This window comes from Oryx dammah, unplaced genomic scaffold (genome assembly GCF_014754425.2).
Source record: "Oryx dammah isolate SB20612 unplaced genomic scaffold, SCBI_Odam_1.1 HiC_scaffold_8, whole genome shotgun sequence".
NCBI classification, from domain to species: Eukaryota; Metazoa; Chordata; class Mammalia; order Artiodactyla; family Bovidae; genus Oryx; species Oryx dammah.
The window spans coordinates 6,693,555-6,714,145 of NW_024070192.1; the positions used below are offsets into that span (position 1 = coordinate 6,693,555).

The window sequence follows — 20,591 nt, forward strand, 5'->3', positions numbered from 1 at the left end:
GATGCCATCCAGCCATCTCATCCTCGGTCGTCCCCTTCTCCTCCTGCCCCCAATCCCTCCCAGCATCAGAGTCTTTTCCAATGAGTCAACTCTTCACATGACGTGGCCAAAGTATTGGAGTCTCAGCCCCAGCATCTGTCCTTCCAATGAACACCCAGGACTGATCTCCTTCAGAATGGACTGGTTGGATCTCCTTGCAGTCCAAGGGACTCTCAAGAGTCTTCTCCAACACCACAGTTCAAAAGCATCAATTCTTCTGTGCTCAGCTTTCTTCACAGTCCAACTTTCACATCCATACATGACCACAGGAAAAACCATAGCCTTGACTAGATGGACCTTAGTCAGCAAAGTAATGTCTCTGCTTTTTAATATGCTAACTAGGTTGGTAATAACTTGCCTTCCAAGGAGTAAGCGTCTTTTAATTTCATGGCTGCAATCACCATCTGCAGTGATTTTGGAGCCCAAAAAAATAAAGTCTGACACTGGTTCCACTGTTTCCCCGTCTATTTCCCATGAAGTGATGGGACCAGACGCCAGGATCTTAGTTTTCTGAATGTTGAGCTTTAAGCCAACTTTTTCATATTAGGATAGGTCGAAACCAAAAACCTAATGATGCCAAAGACTAGTGAAGATGGGGAGCGTTTGTATTTTCTTCTAAAGTTAACTCTAGGGATTTCCCTGGTGGTCCAGTGGTTAAGACTCCGTGTTTCAAATGCAGGGGCACAGCTGCGATCCCTGGTATGACCAAAAAATAAACAAATAAAGGTAAATATACAATCACTGTATAACTCAATAATCCCAGTTTTAGAATTTACTCAGGAGAAATGAAGACATAGATCCACACCAAAGACGGAGTAACTCATGTAACAGTTTCATTCATAATCACCAAGACCTGGAAACAAGCCAAATGTCCATCACCTGTGGTTCATCGATACAATGGACTAGTACTCAGCAATTGTTGTTTCGTCACTCAGTCGTGTGCGACTCTGTGCGACCCCATGGACTATAGCCTTCTAGGATCCTCTGTCCATGGGATTTCCCAGGCAAAAATACTGGAGTGGGTCGTCATTTCCTTCTCCAGGGGGTCTTCCCCGACCCAGGGATCAAAGCTGCCAATCCTGGATTGGCAGGCGGATTCTTTACCACTGAGACACCTGGGAAGCCCATACTCAGTAATAAAAAGGAACAAATTACTGGTACAGGCAGCAACAATGTGGATGAATCTCAAAAGCGCTGGATCAGATACAGAAGACAACGTACTGTGCTACACCATTTATATGACATTCTGCAAAGACAAAATACAGGAACAGAAAAGAAGCCAGTGATTGCCATGGGCTGGGAGCAGGATGAGGGGATTGGCTGTGAAAACATTTTTTGTTTTGATTGTGGGGGTGGTTCTGTGATTGTGTATGTTTGTCAAAACTTGCATGACTCTGCACCTAAAAGGGATGACTTTTACTGTAAGTTATAGCTCAATTTAATTAAAAAAAAAAAAAAAAAACAAGAGCAGATACTAATTGACCATTCAAAGGGAGGAATTGTTTTTTGCTTTTATTTCTTGACCATGCACCATATGGGATCTTAGTTCCCCGACCACGGACTGAATTTGCACCCCCTGTGTTGGACGAGCGGAGTCTTAACCACTGGACCCTCAGGGAAGTCCCCCAAGAGAGTATTTGTGAGCCCTCTGGTCTTGTCCGTTGTTCAGAGCCATTTCTGTGGTTTGCAACCAGGAACTCCAGGTGGCACTGAGATATTACTGGTCACCCATGGACACTTGGACAGATTGGCCAAAATGAGTTTAATCAAGGGGTGATTTATAAGGAGAAGGGAAACCAACAAGGGTCAGCAAGGCACTCTGGGGCTAGAAACAGTAGAGAGCCTCAGCTATTAAGGTGGTGAGGGGTGGAATGGTTGCTAGAGCATAAAGAGAGCCCGGCCACAGGAGAGGGCCAAGAAGAGCAGAGGCTCCCAGGATCCGGGAGGGATGGAGCTGTGAGACAGACACCCACCTTCACTCGTCTCCTGCCCCCAACATCCTGCTTCCCTCAGTGGACCAACAGAAAGCAAGGGGGATAAAGGGAGTCCACAAGACTTGATGGATTCCACAAGACTCGATGCAGGCCACAAAGAGCTTTGGCCATCCAGGCATGGAGTGGATGGAGCAGATGGAAAGAGATCTTAAAGGGCAAAGGGAACGTGTCCAATATGCAGGTAGTGGGAGAGAGTGGAAGCAAGGCCCCGAAGTGGACAGAGCCTTGCTCATCCAGAGAACAGAAAGAAACTGGCGTACAGTGGAGAAAGTGATAAGAGATAAAGCTTGAGAGGTGGGCCAGGGCCAGGCCATAGGGGGCTGCTCATACCCCATCAAGGAGCTTTTATCTTATTCTATGGGCTTCCCAGGTGGTGCTAGTGGTAAAGATGGCACCTCCCAATGCAGGGCATGGAAGAAACGCAAATTCAATCCCTGGGTCGGGAAGATCCCCAGGATGAGAGCATGGCAGCCCACTCCAGTATTCTTGTCTGGAGAATCCCATGGACAGAGGAGCCTGGCAGGCTTCAGTCCTCAGGGTTGCAAAGAGTCAGACAAGACTTAATGACTAAACAGCAACACCTCTGCTGCTGGCACCTTTGCCAGGATGCCCATCACCTCCCATCTACCACAGCCCCCTCTCCTGCCCCCTCTAATCTATTCTCTGCACAAGAGCCCGAGGAAATGTACAATACCGCTTAAGATGCTCCCCCACTGAAAACACCTCGGGGCCCATGGTTAGGGTCAGTTTTTTCTGAGCCCCACTGTGACCTCCAAGGACCTGCACCGTCCTGAGTCTGCCCTGCCTCCCCGGAGCCCCGAGGTTCCTCTCACACTGGTCTGCCTTTATTTCCTCAAAGCCTCCAAGCTCTTTCATCCTGAGATCTGTGTACAAGTTGCTCCTTTTGACTGAGACATCCTTCTGCCCACTCTTCATGTCACTGCCCTTCTCATGCTTCAGGGTCCTGTCTCCTTTCCCAGGGGCTTTGCTGGTGGTCCAGCGATAAGACTCTGTGGCATGGGTTTGATCCCTGATCAGGATCCTCACAGGCTGCACAGCTCAAACCCCACTGCCAAAAGAAACTCTTCCTGAGTGATTTCTCATCCCCAGATGTTGCTATTTCATCCCTCAGTGTGCTTCCTAAAACTTTCACCACCGTCTTCAATGTTTTTGCCTTTTTGCTTGGTTTATGTCTCCTACTGAAATGCAAGCTTCATGAGGGCAGGGGCCAGCTCTGTCTTGTTCTTTGTATTACCAGCATTCAGCACAGGCCTAGCACACAGAGTACCAAGTGAAGAGGACTCCTAGGTGATCACAGAAGATGGAGCCACTTTGGTAATCCACTTCAATCAATAGGAAAGGTACATTTTCACCAACTGCTTCTCAGATTCAGTTTTTAGTTCCTTTGAGAGGATTTCAGGGCTTGCCAGCTGGCATTAGTGGTAAAGAGCCTGCCTGCTATTACAGGAGATGTTAAGAGACAGGGGTTCAGTTCCTGGGTGGGGAAAAATCCCCTGGAGGAGGGCATGGCAACTCACTCCAGTATCCTTGCCTGGAGAATCCCATGGACACAGGAGCCTCACGGGCTACAGTCCATAGGGTCGCAAAGAACTGGACAAGACTTGAAGCGACTTAGCATGCACACACACGTCTTTGAAGTGGTGCAAGTGTTCTGGAGTGGAGACGGATAAAGAAGGAGGGTCAAGGAATATGATTCTGCCACTGTCTTTGTTTTATTTCAGCCACGCCGGGTCTTAGGATCTTCAATCTTCATTATGGCTGTGGGATCTAGTTCCCTGTCCATGGCTCAAACCCAGGCTCCCTGCGTTGGGAGCTCAAGTCTTAGCCACTGGACTGCAAGGGAAGTCCCCTGCCACTGGCTTTAGAGCACTCATTTGTTCCTTCATCAGGCATCTGCTATGTGCCAGCTGGAGTCCCGGCCCTCAAGGAGCTCTCAGTCTGCTGGGAGGTAAATGGATTCCATGCAGGGGGGCCAGTGCTGCGATGGGAGCCCAGACAGCCAGTTCTCTTAGGCCCATGTCTCAGGCCTTGACTGCAGGCCTGAACTGACCCCTTGACCCCCCACCAGGAAGGTAAGGCCCTGGACTGTCTCCCCAGCCCCATCAGGGGCCCTGCCAGAAGAGGAGTAGTGATGGGCAAAGAGTGGATTCTCCAGGTAAAAACGTTACAGTAGGGACTTCCCTAATGGTCCAGGGCTAAGACTCCATGCTCCCAATGCAGGGATCCCAGGTACAATCCCTGGGCAGGACACTAGATCCCACATGCCACAACTAAAGATCCTGCATGCCGCAACTAAGACTCACAACAGCCCCCCCAAAAGTGACAATAATAATGATCCTAAGAGCAAATACTGAATAGTGCTCCCTGGCCCAGTCACTGTTCTAAGCATTTGGTCTGTGTTAACTCAGGGCCCTCCCAACAACCCCAGGAGGAAGTATTGAAGGAGTAAGAATGACGCCACCGGAGAATACCCCCGCAGCAGAATCCTAAAGGTCACTGCTGACGGCAGGGATTAACTGTAGGGATTTGAGGCAGACACACAGCAGCACTTCCTGACCACAAGGACTCATGAGACTAACATAACTCCTCTTTCAGAACAGACCGTTGTCTGGAACACACTGAGATGGTGGAGGGGGTAAGGTGGGGTGGACCCCGGATGACCCCACTCATCCAATGTATTACTGAGCGCCTTACCCCGCCAGGGGCTGACCTCAGGCCGCTGGAAGGGATAGAAGGGGTGAGATCTTTCAGTGCAACGTTAAGCCCAGCGCTGGAATGACAGGTCTGGGGACAGGGAGGGTAGAGAGGCCTGCAGGGGTGGGAGCACCCTAGATGCGCAGCGTGTGGGGTCGGTGGGTACCCCGAGGGCCCAGAGGCGCGGGCTTGGCACCCGGCCCCTCCCCCAGCGTACTCCTATAACTGGGAGCGCCGGGCCCCTCCAACGTCAGCGCGGCCTGCGCATGCGCCGTCACTTCCGGTGGGCTGGGCTCGGGGGGGCACTAGAGGGAGGGCGGTTCCGTCAAGTCCGGATCCTAGCTACCCCGGGGTTCCGTATCTGTGCTCGGGTTCCAGGCCCAGGATCCGGGCTGCATTTCCCAGGAGCTCGGGTGTGAGCTCAGTAAGCGTGCCTGGTCAGTATGAAACTGATTCCCCCAGGGGAATCACGGTACCCAAGGCTGGGGGAGTGAGGGGCGGGGGGCGGGGCGGCGGGGGATGTCGAAGCTGCCAAGGCTCTGACCATCAGCGCTTAATCTTGATGCTCCTGACGAGGAACACCACGAAACAGGTCTGCCTGACCCACTGGGGGTTACCAAGGTCGGGTCGTTGCTACTTACAACCGCTGGGCTTGACTGTACCCTGCTTAGAGGAAAGGCCTGAAGTGGATTGAATCCAGGGTTGTTGTCTGGTAGCTCAGGGAGGCTGAGAAATTTCCTTCTTCAAATGCAGATCTGATTTTCTTCCTCCTGGAATAGTTTTGAAAGTATTAAAACTGTCTGCCCTGAAGGCACTGGGAGTGGCCCCACTGGCCAAGGAGCCGACCAATCCAGGCAAAGGGCCCAGCACAGGCCCGGCATGTAGCAGGCACTGCACCCCAGTCACCCCAGCCTCTACCCTCGGCTCTGTGCAGGCAGGACAAGGAGACTCCACCAACCTGGAAGAGTTGGTTGCCCAGCTGTAGCTCACCTCCCGCACCAGCCTCCTGAAATCTAGGGGCTCCAGCCTGAATCACTCTGCCCAGTACTCAGGCAGCAACAAGAATCCAGCCTTTGTGACAGGCTTATTTATCCCTGCCAGGCGATGCTTCCGTGGCTGGGGCAGGGAGCGAGTGGCTCCAGGAAGGGAGCATATTTGGGTCATGCTGAGGATGTGGTCGGTGTGGTAAAGGTCCAAAGCTGAGTGATGACCTATGAGCTGGATGTTTTCAAACATGGGGGTCTGCTAAGTCAGCGGTCCCCAACGTTTTTGGCACCAGGTGCCAATTTCATAGAAGACAATTTATCCGCCAGCCAGGATTGGGGTGGGGGGCTGTGATTTTGGATTATTCAGGTACATTACATTTATTGTGCACTTTATTTCTGTTATTCTTACATCAGCTCCACCTAAAATCACCAGGTATTAGATCCCAGAGGGTGAGGGACCCCTGTTCTAAGTCCTTACTGAAAGCATTCTTAACTACAGGGGTTGGGGTGAATTTTCAGGTTGATGCGTTTGCTTTTCATTGCTAGCATCCTCACTGCCCAGGTCCTGGCCCCCAGCCCTTTGCCCCTGCTCTTCTCTGGGGACTCCTGAAACTCTCTGGCTCCTGTGGGTACATGTCCACCGGCTGCAGAATGAAGAACAAATGGAAGGGGATTTGGTGGTTTGGGTGTGCTGACCAGTCCCCTCTGGATCTCAGTCCCCCAACCTGTTTGTCCCTTAGACTCATTTTGTCCCCATCTCAATAAATGGCATCACCATCGCCCAGTTACTAAAGCCACACATTTAAGGGATCTTTCTGATTTTCCAGTCAACTCACCTGTATACCTTCATTGTTGTTCAGTCGATAAGTGGTGTCTTACTCTTTGAGACCACATGGACTGTAGCTCACCAGGCTTCCGTGACCTTCACTATCTCCTGGAGTTTGCTCAAACTCATGTCCATTGAGTCGGTGATGCTAGCCAACCATCTTATTCTCTGTTGCCCCCTTCTCTTGCCTTCAATCTTTCCCAGCATCAAGGACAGAAACTGACTATTTTTCGGCCATAGGATTTTTTTTCTTCTTGAGTAAACTATTGTATTAAAATATAACTTATTCAGAGAAATGCATGTATCATAAATGATTTTACAAATGAACACACCTGTATGTAACCAACACCCAGATCAGAAAATAAAACACTTCCAGCCCTTCAGTGTTTCCCCACATGTCTCCCCAAGGCCAAATATTATCCTGATTAGATTTGTTTTGCCAATTTTGAACTTTGTGTAAATGGAATTATGACACACTCCCAAATGCCCACATTCTAATCACCAGAATCTTTGAATATGTTACTTCACCTAGCAAAAGGTATTTTGCAGATGTGGTTAAATCAAGGATCTTGAGATGAGGCAGATTATACTGGATTATTCAGGTGGTTCCAGTGTATACACAGGGTCTTTAAAGTGGAAGAAAGAGGCCAAAGATGTCAGAGTGATCCAGCATGAGAAAGGTCATTTTCTGTTGGTGGATTTCAAGATGGAAAACGGTGGCTATGGGCCATGGAATGTGGGCAGCCTCTAGAAGGTGGGAGCAGCAAGGAAAGAGATGCTTGCCTGGAGCCTCCAGATGGGAACAAAGCCTTGCAGATAACTAGATATTAGTCATCGAGAGCCATGTCAATCTTCTAACTTTCGGAACTGTAAGATAATAAATTTGTGTTGTTTGAAGCGACTAAATTTGGAGTATTTTTTTACAGAAACAATGGTGCCTCCTTTCCCCCTACAGGTGTCGATTCTTCTAAAGAAGTTCAATGCCTTGTCACATGTTTATTGGGTCATTTATGAAGTGCTTGGTCAAATCTTTTATGCACTTTTCCACTGAGCTTTCTTGTGGATTTGCAGGTGTTCTTTTTTCTGTTCCGGATACAAGTCTTTTATCGGATGTTTTTGCCACATGTATATAAAGTGGGTTATGGTCAGGGTGCTTTAATAGTACCAGCGCGTGGTAGGTCCTAATAAAAAATGAGTTACAGGTATACTTGATTCTGAAAACTCCTTTAAGGAAAGAATGTTCGGAGAGGTGACACTATATACACTGTAAGCAGTGTGATTGGGCCTAAGATATGGTTCTCAAGTAGAGGGAAACAGGATCTTAAAGGGAAAGACCCAAAATGCGGGTAACAGTCAAAGTTCACCACTCCTAGCGTGAGGTTTCAGGCCACAGGTATTTAAGCACAATTTCCTAAAGGTAATTTTAAATTAATTTTCATTCATTCCAAGAATGTCCATGGAAGCTAGCAATGGGTCAGCCTGCTCTAGGCACTGAAGAGCCAGCTTAGAACGAGAGACAAGATCGTTGCTGTTAGGAGATCTACAGGGAGAGAGAGACAACAATAGGTAAACATCATAAAACGATTTCACATTGAGATGTAAACTGGAGTGAGACTAAAAGGGGAGGGTTGGTTCAGCAACAGCCCGACCGCCTCTTCGCGGAGATCCCGCCCTCGGCCCCGCCTCGTATTTTGCATACATCTCCTGATTGGCCGGCAGCTTCTGGCTCCACCCCTCGGAGCGGGCAGCTAGGGAAGCGCGGGGCGGACACCACGAAGATGCAGCGGCGGCTCCGGGTGTCGCCGGCCGGGCCTGGGGCATCGCGGGCAGGAACCGGGCTGGGGGCGCCCGCCGCGACACCCGCGCGCTCCTAGCGCCCCAGACCTGCCGGTCGCGCCGGGGGCCTCTTTGTCGCCTTCCCGCTCGCCGTCCCCGCCCCTCCACCCTTTGTGCAGCCGCCGCCCGGTGCGCCCCTCTCTGCAAGACCCCGGCCGGGCCGGCCCGCGGCAGCGAGCCAGCCCCGCGTGGGCGTCCGACCCGCGGCCGATGGCGAGGGGGCGCGGCGCGGGCGGGGGCACTGCAGCCCGAGTCCGCGACGCCGGAGGCTCGGCCCGCCTCCGCCGCATTGTCCCGGGCCCCGCGCCCCGGCCCTGAGCCGCGCCGCCGCAGCGCCCGCCCGCCACCCGCCGCCTGCGGGGCCATGCGGAGGGCCGCTAGGATGGAGGACTTCACGGCAGAGGAAGAGGAGGCCTGGTACGACCAGCAGGACCTGGAGCAGGGTGAGCGCAGGGAGCGGGAAAGCGGGGTGCGCCCCGCGACTCCTGTCCCCTTCTCCATTGTTGGGAGGTGTCACCCCGGGGAGGGCCAGACTGCACCCGGCGTGCCAGACTCCCAGGGGAGATGCGTCTGGAGAATGGGGACGTGGAGAGACGGTGGCCTGCCCCGGAAAAGCGGAACCAGACCTGTAGAGACCTGCAAAAGTCGGGGGAGCGGTCTTCTTTCCCTAAACAACAGGGGCGGACATCACCCAGTTCGCCCACCTCATAGAGACAGGAACTGCCCAGGAGCCCCGTGTATGGTTGAGGGGTCTGAGAATGCTAACTGGAAGTCTTTGGAGGCCAGGAGGCGGCTTGTTGGTTCTGTTTTGCTGAGTGGGGTTGTGTGTGGGGAGAGGTGAGGGGAGGAAGTTAATCCCATTCTAAATCCAACGGCACCATTCCCTGGCCAGGATTCCGGAGCTCACAGACTCCTGGAAAGTTTCCCCAGCTCCCTTCCCCTCCCCCGGGGGAGGTGATGAGGGTGCGGGCATCTTGCGGGTGAAGACAGCAGAGACAACTAGGAGTCCAACCCGCCTTCTGGAGGGAGGAGTCCCCGGGGCCCTTCCCCCTGCTGGCCTTCTCCCAAATGGCGCATGGTCTGGAGCAGGGCGCATTTGGGAATTCTGAGCAGTGCCCCAGATCAGAGCCTGAGTAAAGAGGGAGCCACGTTTCCATTTCTCCCATCTGAGGGCAAAGAGGGCGACTGGAAGGGGGTTGGTGAGGTGGCCGAGGTGACATCACTCCGAGGAGGGGGCGGGGCTGTTAGGACAGGAAGGAGGAGAAGGCTTGAGAGGGTCAGGGCCACAAGGCCTGCTGGAGTCCAATCCACCCTCTCTTCCGCAAAGTGCCTCCTTCTGGGATGGTCAGAATTGGAGGGGCTAGGAAGTGTATCCTAGAAGCGACCATAGTCATCCAGCAAGCCGGGTGGGTGTGGACAGTCTGGGTGTGGGCTGACAGCCTCCGCTTTGGGTCTCCAACTCTGGGGCCCACATATCTGCCTTTGCCCCTGTGCGAAGCATCTACCCCCATCCTGGAGCCTTTGTGTTTCAGCCCTGACCCACAACCCCAAGTGGCCAGATTTGCTGGTAGATGAGGCTCTGCCCTTGTGCTCCGGGGTGTGGGTTAATCAGAGCCTCTGGGGGACCAGCGTGGGACTGAGGGTGCTGGGCTAGACCCTGCCTCTACTCTCAGCCTCCCTGCCTGGAGTGAAATGCCCGATCCTGGCTGCAACAGCTCCTTCCCCCACCCTGGGCCAACTACTCCCCAAACCTCACATTACACAAAACACCTATCAGGCTCTACTGTGTCAGACGCCATCCTGGGAACTAGGAGCAGTCCTAGCCCTGGCCTCCTAGGTGCACCCGGCTAGGTGAAGTTGGGCTTGTAACTGAGTGGGGCCGACAGGATGCAATGAGAGGGCTTCACGGAAGAGGTGGGCCTGGAAGAAAAGATTGGAAGCTGAGTGCCTGGGAAGATGGCCTCCTCGGAGGCAGATGCTAATGTCATTGCTGTCTCATTCCGTTCCTAAGCCCCTGAAGAAGGCTCTGGCACCATGCCCAGCCCAGATGTGGGAGGAAGGAGCCAGGGAGAAAGGCTGGCAGATGTGCTGCATCCGGAGAGGGAGGGATGCCCAGATCCCAGGGTGGCTGGGCAGCCAGACTCTGGGGCCAGGGTCAGGAATGGGCCCCACAGGCCCCTGCTTTTCTGGCCTTGCTGGTCTGCAGCAGTAGGCCTAGCCTCATGGCCTGAGTAGCAGCTGGATCCCAGCAGCAAGGAGGGAAACCAGAGACAGTCTCAGAAGAAACGAGAGCTTTCGACCCAAACCCCAACATCTGCTTGCCAAGGGCCAGGTGCGAGGCCAAGCCTGGGGACTTGATCTCTACCCTCTGGAGTCTCCACAACCCAGCCTAGGAGGCAGGAATGGGATCAAACCAGTGCTTGTGAGTGAGCCACAGGGGCTCTGCAGCAGTGAGCCCTATAGACAGTGAGAACAGACTTGAGGGCCCTCTGCTGTGAGATGCACAAGATTTATGCACCCCCTTGGAGCTGGAGGGGGAACAGCCACACCCCCAAACCCCTACCGCCCCGGCAGAGGAAGGAAGGCCAGTGGTCTAGTGGAGACAGTATGTGTACTAAGGCACAGAGTGATGTGAAAAGACCGCACTGGAAAGTGGGAATTATCCAGAGTGTCAGGGGTGGGGTTGGAGGAAGGCCCAGGCACAGCTACTGCAGCACCACCCCTGTGGGGCCCGGCATGAAGCACCGGATGGTGGGGTGAACTTGGACCAGAGGCCAGCCACATGGGGGATCCGGTGCCTGTTGCTTCCCCCTTCCCCTCACCCAGTGCCCAAATTCTATCCTGCCCAGCGCCCCCTAGTTGCCTCTGAGCATCCCAGGACCTGGTTTTTCTCAGCCAGCTCCACCCCCGCTGAGGATGGGTCCCAAATTTACTTTCAGATGCTTCGCCATCAAGCTCCTGTTCGACTTTGACGTTGTTCTCTCCTAGTGGAGGGAGGCAGTGGGGACAGACAAGGCCCTCAGTTCTCGCTGTGCTCCCTCTGCCCTCTGCCACAGGCACCGTGAAAATAGAAAAAGCCATTAATTATTAAGCGCTGGCACTCTCTCTGCCTGCCTCCCTCCCCCACCTTGGACCAGGTGTGGCTGGCCCTGTGGGTACCTCTTTCCATACTGAGAGATGGCTGCTGAGTCACACATTGGAAGTCTTGGGCTCCTGACCTTGAGTCTCAGCCTCAGGGCCGAGCTCTGACATGGCAAGGGGAGGAAGGTGAGTGGACCCCAATTCCGCAGACCCACAGTTCCCAACATTGGTGCCCTGAAGGTTGTGAACAGACCCCTGCCACACTGCCAGGTGGTAGCTGGCCTCCTCCCATCCCTTTTATCTTTGTCTTTTCTTCCCTGTGTCTGCCCTCTGTCCTTTTCTTGTCTCTCTTCTCCCGAGTCTAGGGGGCTCCATGCTGACCCCAATGAGGAGGGGCAGTGGGATTTCAGGGTTTCCTTTCAAAGACATCCCCCTGGCTTCCAGCCATTGTCTCTCAGGTTCTGGGGCATTGCTCCCAGGTAACACCTTGACTGGCATTCAGAGCCCACTGCAGGAGACCCCAGAAAACTTAGGTCCAGGCAGGGGAGATGCCAGTTCAGACCCAGTACCTTCCCAGTAATGGTCCAGTGTAACCATTATTCTGGCTATGGCAGGATACTGCCATATTACTCCAGATTCCACTTCCAGCTTAGCCAGCTCCTCTGTTCCCCTACTCCTAGGCACCCCCTCCCACTCTGGTCTGGGGTCTGCACCCTCCCCAGAGCCATCCCCAGCCCTCTTCTAGCTGGGGTCCTTTCCCCAGCACTTGGCTCCACTCAGTCCCCTGCCCTGAAGCTTCTAGACTTTTCTTGTGATCCCTCCTGGCTGCTCTGACCAGCTTAGCTTCCACTGTGATCCAATTTCCCTGAAACAGTCCCTGAGATTCTCCCCCACCCCAAACTACTTCCACTGTGTGCTCTTCCTCCCCTTCCTTGGGATCACTAGGCGGCTCTGATCACGTCCGCTGCCTTCAACATCCCCAGTTTACAGTGTGACTTGCAGCCACTCCAGCCCACCCTGCTGGTGTAGGACTACATATCCAGCTCAGATGCTCACTTGGAAGAAAAAGCACAAAGTGCAGTTGTTCTCGGCCCTGACTGTGACCTTGGACTCTAGCTTAAGGTTCAGGGGTTTCATGCAGGTCATCCACAGAGCCTGTCCCCTGAAGCCAAGGCAGGAGACAGCATCAGTAGCAATGGCCCCATTGCAGACCACCTGACCCAGTTCCCAAGGCAAAAAAAAAAAAAAAAATCTGTGTGGAATGTGACCTTCTGTTTTTCCATTTATACCTGAGTTATTAGAAAAGGTTTGTGGATGAGCCAGTTGCTCACCATCTCATTACAGAGAAAAGGGAGCTGGTGTGCTTCCCTCATCATGAACCAGGGGTGGTTGGTCCTGCTGAATTTCCACCAAGCACACAGCAGAAATTGACCTGCCCTCCTCTTTGAGACCACAGTGTGATTCTTGGCTTCCCTTATAAATATATATTTAAATATAAATGAATAATATATATATATATATTACTCTTTGCTTCTTTTTAAAAAACAATTTATTGGAGTAGAGTTGATTTGCAATGTTGTGTTAGTTTCTGCTGTACAGCAGAGTGAATTAGTTAGATATATATCTACTCTGTTTTTAGATTATCTTCCCATATAGGTCATTACAAAGTATTAAGTAGACTCACCTCTGCTATGGGCTTCCCAGCTGGCATTAGTGGTAAAGAACCCGCCTACCAATGCAGGAGACATAAGGTGGTGCAGGTTCGATCCCTGGGTTGGGAAGATCCCCTGGAGAAGGAAATGGCAACCCACTCCAGTATTCTTGCCTGGAGAATCCCTTGGACAGAGGTGCCTGGTGGGCTACAGTCCATAGGATCACCAAGAGTCGGACGTGACTGAAGCGACTTAGCACACATGCACCTGTGGTATACAGTAGGTCCTTGTTCATTATCTTATACATTACCCTTTGTGTCTGAAAGGAGGTAGGCATATATATGTGGAAATATCCACTCCAAATGTCATGATACCCTCACCCAACTCCAGACCCACTTGAGATAATTTTTAGGGATTCTGGCACCTGCCACTTCCTTCTAACCCCTGCTCCTCTCCACCACACAGCCCCCTAAAGACAGACCAGGCTTTGAAGCCTGGTGCAGTTCTAATACCCAGCAAACCCTTCCACCCCCTCTCCTATTGAGTGAGCTCCGGTCGTCATTCCAAGCCCACCTCCAAAGCTGCTCCTGGTCCTAGATTCCCACCATCCGTGCTGTGAACTCCCCTTCCCTATCTCCCAGGGCACTTTGCCCCTCTGTAAGCTGATGCTCTTATCACGTTCCACTCACTTCATTGTTTCAAAAAAGATTTATTGTTCACCTGCTCTGTGCCGGCTATTGTTCTAAGTCCTCAGGGTATCAGTGACTAAAACAGGCAAAATCCCTACCCTGTAAGCTTACCATTAGTCAAGGGGCAGGAGCAAGTTAAGGAGCAAATTGTTGGGTAAGTTAGATGGCGATAGGAGCTAAGGAGAAAAATGAAGCAGGGAGGGCATGGGGGTGGGGGAGGGTGCGATTTTAAATCAGTGTTTGAGAAAGGCTTCCTGGAGGAGGTGACATTAAAGCACAGACTTGAGGGCACAGAGGGAGGAACCCTGGGAGTGTCTGGGGAGAGGGCATTCCAGGCCAATGCACAGGTCTCCTCAGGGCTTACATCTCCTTCCAGGCCTAGAGTCTCCCCAGAGGCGGCCCCTGGGTCCTGGTTCTCGCGGGGTCCGCAAGGCTCAGCCCAGAATGAATGTTCAGAACAGGAATGGGAGGGGTCTTCTGACTCCATTCTCAGTTGCTCATGCTCCTCCCACCCTCTGCCTGCCCCCCCACCAGACTTGCACTTGGCCGCAGAGCTGGGGAAGACGCTGCTGGAGAGGAACAAGGAACTAGAGGAGTCTCTACAGCAGATGTACTCCACCAACGAGGAGCAAGTGCAGGAGATCGAGGTGAGGGGCCCCCTGGGCCCTATACATGCTCCCCGACCCATCGAGGGCCTCTTAGTCTGTGTGTACCTGTGTGCAGCTTAGGAAAAGGTACCCCATCTTAGCAGACCCAGCCTTGACCCAAAAGCCTTTTGCAGTCCACAACCTGCACAACTGTCCCAGGCAGCCCTGTTGAACCACCAGCTCAACCCCCTCCCTCCGCTGCAGATAAATACCCCAAAGCAAACCTGTTCCTGAAAGTGGGAGGAGGGCCCAGGCAGAGACATTTTCCCCAACCCAGTTCTGAAAGGTAACTATCCCACCCCTACACCCACCCCCCAGTACCTGACCAAACAGCTGGACACGCTGCGCCATGTGAATGAACAGCACGCCAAAGTGTACGAGCAGCTGGACTTGGCGGCCCGAGACCTGGAGCTGACCAATCAGAAGCTGGCACTGGAGAGCAAGGTGGCCCAGCAGAAGATCCACGGGTGAGGGCCAGTGGAGCTGGGAACCTGGGTGTGGGGTGGTGAGGGGAGGCCCCAGGCCTGGGTGTACCTGTGTGTGTGTGTGTGTGTGTACCAGTGGGTGTGACTCAGATTCCCTCTCCCAAAAGCCCAGGTCTGGGAACCTGGGATGGTAGTGACTTTGCTCTCATTGATTTGGGCTGGTTTAACATTCCGGCCACAACCCTTCTTTAAGCACCAACTATATTCCAGGCTCTGTTTATATAGTGATGGGGATGCAAAGACACTGTCTGGCCCTCTGGGAGGGAAGGCAGGTACGTGAATATTTTATTGCAGTGCAGAGTGATACGTGATAGAAGAGTGTACAAGGAACTGAGGCGACAGGGCTTCCCAGGTGGGCCAGTGGTTAAGACTCCGCACTTTCACTGCAGGAGGTACAGGTTTGATCCCAGGTCAGAGAACTGAGATTTTGCACATCGCATGGCCCCAAAATAAATATAAATTAATTAAGTGAGAGTGGAAGTCGGTCAGTCTTGTCCAACTCTTTTCAACCCCATGGACTATACAGTCCATGGAATTCTCCAGGCCAGAATACTGGTGTGGGTAGCCGTTCCCTTCTCCAAGGCATCTTCCCAATCCAGGGATCAAACCCAGGTCTCCCGCATTGCAGGCGGATTCTTTACCAGATGAACTACCAGGCAAGCCCAATTAAATAAAGTAAAAATCTTTAAAAAAAAAAAGAAAGAAAGAAAAGAGCCTTCTTGTGGTCCAGTGGCTAAGACTCCTCGCTTCCAATGCAGGGAGCCCAGGTTTGATCCCTGGCCAGGGAACTAGATCCCACAGGCAACAACTAAAGATCCCACATGCCAAGACTAAGATTGAAAGGTTGTTGTTGAATTACGACGCCGGGATTCTTGGCCCCCGGAGGAGAATTCAATCCGGGGCCAGAGATGAGGCTTGATTGCTCAGAGCTTTTGTGTAATAAAGTTTTATTAAAGTATAAAGGAGATAGAGAAAGCTTTTGACATAGGCATCAGAAGGGGGTAGAAAGAGTACCCGCTTGTTAGTGTTGGCAATGGAGTTATATACTCTCCAGTAAATCCAAAGAATGTCTGGAGGTTGTATAGACCTCACCAGACCTCCTCCCATAATTTACATTTTAAGATAACAGAATTAGCCAGAAGGTTTAATCCAGAGACTGTCCTCAGGCATAATACATTGTTGTTATATAATCCTAAGGAATGTAGAGAAGGAAAAAAACGTTGTCCTTTCTTCCTCCTTGAGAATTCCAGATCCCTCTCTCCTTGGGGACCCCTAGACTTCTTATCAACCTGCCTAGGAAATGACTCTCTCAAGATCAAAGATTCTGTGTGCTGCAACTAATACCCAGCACAGCCAAATAAGTTAAAAAATAGGTAATAAATAAGTAAATTTAAATAAATAAGTAGATACATTTAAAAAGAAAGAAATGGAGGGAGGAAACACGGAGAAGTGTCAGCTCGGCCTGGGAGGTGGAGCAGAAGCGTGGGTCCTTGGCTGCCCAAGGAATTCCTCGTCTGACCTCAGCCCCAGGCAGTGTGGCTCAAGGTTGCCTATCTGGCCCCAACCTCCAAGCCCCACCAGCGCTGCAGTGAGGAGGGCTGGCCCCGTCCCCTGAGCATCCCTCCCATCCGTGTGTGTCCCACTCCACCCCAGGCTGACAGAAACCATCGAGCGCCTGCAGACCCAGGTGGAGGAGCTGCAGGCTCAGGTGGAGCAGCTGCGGGACCTGGAGCAGCTGCGCCTGCGGCGGGAGAAGCGCGAACGCAGACGCACCATCCACACCTTCCCTTGCCTCAAGGAGCTGTGCACCAGCCCCCGGTAGGTGAGGGCGCGCTGGGCCCGTCTCCACGGGGTGAGGGGAAGGCAGGGTTGGCGGCAGGCAGCAGGCAGGAGGGTTGTTGCTTCCTCTGGGCTATTGCAGAGGCAGGTCGTGGAGCTAACAGCAGTCAGCAGCTGGCTGCATGAGCCCCGGCCACGTGCCCACCACGCTGCTAAGTGACTTAATTCTCATGGCAATACAGTGAGGTGTGGTTAATCATCCCTGCTACTCAGAAGAGGAAAATGAGACACCAAGGTCACCTGCTTAGTAAGTCAGAAGTCTCACCCAGGAGGGATGAACCACTGTCCCTTTCAGTTCCCATTAAGCCTTTTGCATTGGGATGACTTACACGGTGGGGGACTTTGCTGGTGGTCCAGTGGCTAAGACTCCACACTCACAATTCAGGGGGCTTGGATTTGATCCACGGTCAGGAACTAGATCTCACACGCCACAACTAAAGATCCTGCGTGCTGCAATAAAGATTGACGATCTAAGACTCGGCACGGCCAATTTTTTTTTTTTTTTTAAATAAGAATACACACCGTGGATTAATGGGTGTTTCAATAAAGGTCCTGGCAAGAGACAGATAGCACCCCGCCCAGGGTAACTGAGGACAGATCAATAAAGAGGGGTGGCCAAGGTGTGGGGAAACTAGGCGGACACTGCTACACCCTGGGGTTGCAATAGTTAGGAGCTGATACCATCCTGAGACCTACAGGGACCAGGAGAAGGGAGGATACTGGAATCCAGAGGGCATGGAGCAGGCTTCCTGCCTGCCCCGCAGTAACCAGGGAGGAAGCCCAGGGAGAGACATTCCTGGAGACCTCTCTCTGCTCCCACCCCTGGACTTCCTGCTAGTGGCTCCCATCGGCTGAACCCAAGAGAGAGCCAGGACACCTGGCTGAAGCGAAGGGCAAGCTCCCAGGGCAGAGAGCCGGGGGAGAAGGCCCAGAAGTGACTCTAGATGGGCAGAGCATGCAGCCCAATGGGGCAGAGAGATGCAGCTGGGCTCCAAGGGCCTGGCCTGAGTGCGCCCTCACCCTCTGCCCACTTGCCCCTGCTCCCTCCCAGGTGTGAAGATGCCTTCCGCCTGCACAGCTCTTCCCTGGAGCTGGGCCCACGGCCCCTGGAGCAGGAGAACGACCGGCTGCAGACCTTGGTGGGCGTGCTGCGCTCCCAGGTAAGCCAGGAGCGGCAGCGCAAGGAGCGGGCCGAGCGCGAGTACGCGGCGGTGCTCCAGGAGTACTCCGAGCTGGAGCGGCAGCTGTGCGAGATGGAGGGCTGCCGCTTCCGCGTGCAGGAGCTGGAAGCCGAGCTGCTGGAGCTACAGCAGATGAAGCAGGCCAAGACCTACCTGCTGGGCCGGGAGGACCACCTGGCCGAGGCCCTGCTGGCGCCCCTCACCCAGGCACCTGAAGCCGACGACCCCCAGCCCGGCAGTGGCGACGACTCGGGCTCCCAGGACGGGGTCCCCTCTCCGGCCGCCTCCCCGGGCCATGCCGTGCGCAAGAGCTGCAGCGACACGGCGCTCAACGCCATCATGGCCAAAGACCCGGCCAGCCGGCATGCGGGCAACCTCACGCTGCACGCCAACAGCGTGCGCAAGCGGGGCATGTCCATCCTGCGCGAGGTGGACGAGCAGTACCACGCGCTGCTGGAGAAGTACGAGGAGCTGCTGAGCAAGTGCCGGCAGCACGGGGCCGGGGTGCGGCACGCGGGGGTGCAGACCTCGCGGCCCATCTCCCGGGACAGCTCATGGAGGGACCTGCGGGTGGGTGAGGAGGGCCTGGGGGAGGCCAAGGCGGAGAAGAGCCTCAGCCAGCACGTGGAGGCCGTGGACAAGCGGCTGGAGCAGAGCCAGCCCGAGTACAAGGCGCTCTTCAAGGAGATCTTCTCCAGGATCCAGAAGACCAAGGCCGACATCAACGCCACCAAAGTCAAGACGCACAGCAGCAAGTGACGGTTTCCCCCCACCCCGGGTCAGGCCAGTGGGGGTCCCTCGAATCTGGGCCCTTCAGCCTCTGGTGAGTGAGGGAGCCCTTTTAGCAGCAATACACCCCGGAGGGAGGTTGTCCTCTGACCCAGGGAGCACATGGGGGAAGCCCACTCTCTGCTGATGATGGAGGCCTTCACCGGTCCTGGACTGATGGAGGTCCCAGGACCCTCCGTCACCCGCGCCAGCCCCCAGGCGCAGCCCACAGATTGCAAGCCAAACGTCCCCACTCCCCTGGGGATTCTCAGCTCTCCCAGCCCTGACCCCTGACCCCGGGCCTTGCTCTCAGATATGTGGCCAAGCTTCTGAAAGCCATTCTGGACCCGTTGACTTTTTTATTTCAACGTTGGTTTTCCTGAGAGATTTTTTTGCAAGGCAAGTTCTCCTTGACCCCCCCCCCTTGCCACAACTGGAAACACTTGAAGGGGGCCCCCAGAGCCAGCTGTTGCAGGTTCTAGGGGTCTCCCGGACCACCCACTGCTTCTCCCCAGCTGCGACATGCTGTCATTCCCTTCGCACCAGCTGCCCTGCCTCAAGGGTCCTGACCAGGTCGGAGATGGCCCCTGCCAGGCAGAACAGAAAGCCTGAGCCAGGCCTGAGCAACCCTCAGTGCCAGTCCTGGTGAGGGGGAGCTTTTCCCTGGACACCCTCAGCCCACCGCAGATCTGTAGCCAATCAACTCAGAGCCAGCCTCCCCTGGTTCCAGCCCCAGAAATGCCTTCTGGGTATCAAGCCTTCCAGGGGTCCGGGCGATGGAAGCTCCCATCTCTGCACGCCTCCTCTGACTCACCGAGCTTGGCCTCTGCCTGTCCCCATCTCAGGGACCATAACGTGTCTCGTTCACCCCCACGCTCCTCACCACCAGGCCCACCCCACTGCAGGTCATGAGTGCCACCCCTAGAATGTCCTGGGCGTGTCCCACCAGCTCATGGTCCCAGCATCCTCCCCTGCCCCTGCTCCTCCCAGGATGCTTACCCCACCCTGGGCAGTATTGAAATGGGACTAGATGGAGAACATGTCTCCTCCTTCCCCTAAAATGCCTGCTCTTAACCACTCAGCTTTATGGGGGGGCTTTTGAGGACCCAGGAGGATCAGGGACTTTATCTTATGTTAAGGCTTCAGAAGATCCAGCTTCAGCTAAGAGAGGCCCAGATCCCCAGCTTGCCCTTCAGGGCTCCCAGTTCCTTCTACCACCCATCCTGAGACCCTCGGGATTGGAAGAGGGAAGTCAGTAGCCCTGGCCTCTGTGCTGGGAGCCCAGTGGGGAACCTTCATGCCTTATCTGTTTCTAAGGGGTTTTCTTAACAAGCCTCCCAGCCTCCCTGGAGGCACCACCCTGCTCTCCGGGCGGCACTGTGATGAGACCTGTCAGCTGGTCCTTCCGTTCACACATCTTGGAAGCTTTTGTCCTTTGGAGCCAGACAGCTCCCAGCCCTCCGTGTATCTCTGTCATCTAGGGTGGAGGGGGTGGGGTAGGACAGGACAGGTGGGGGAACGGCTCCTGCCTCTTTGCTCCCTACTTCTGTAGCTGCCGACCAGCGTCATCTTTGAAGTATACATGAGAGAAATATATTTACAAATGCTTTATTCTCTTCTTTAATAAAAAAAAAAACCACACCATTATTCTAAAAGCAGAAATGGCTCTGGAGCCAGTGGTCCTGTCTGTGCGTCTCCTACACCAGCCTCCCATCACACAGGCGGGGGCACTTCCTGACTCCACTCCCTTGTGATTGGCAGCCAGACAGCAGACTCTTGGAAGTTTCCATATTTGTTGAGTGCCAGCCATGCCAGAAGTGTTGCCTTGCCAGGTGCCCGGTGGGGTAGACTCT

The 20,591-nt window shown here is 53.8% G+C and overlaps 1 protein-coding gene across 1 annotated transcript; it reads left to right on the top strand.

Moving 5' to 3' along the window:
* The first annotated feature begins 8,352 nt into the window (after positions 1-8,352).
* On the top strand, positions 8,353-19,293 carry CDR2L (cerebellar degeneration related protein 2 like). Its single transcript, XM_040244509.1, has 5 exons — positions 8,353-8,839; positions 14,353-14,465; positions 14,784-14,932; positions 16,604-16,768; positions 17,841-19,293. The coding sequence occupies exons 1-5, from the start codon at positions 8,761-8,763 to the stop codon at positions 18,727-18,729; spliced, it is 1,395 nt and encodes a 464-aa protein (XP_040100443.1). The 5' UTR covers positions 8,353-8,760; the 3' UTR covers positions 18,730-19,293.
* Positions 19,294-20,591: the final 1,298 nt, after the last annotated feature.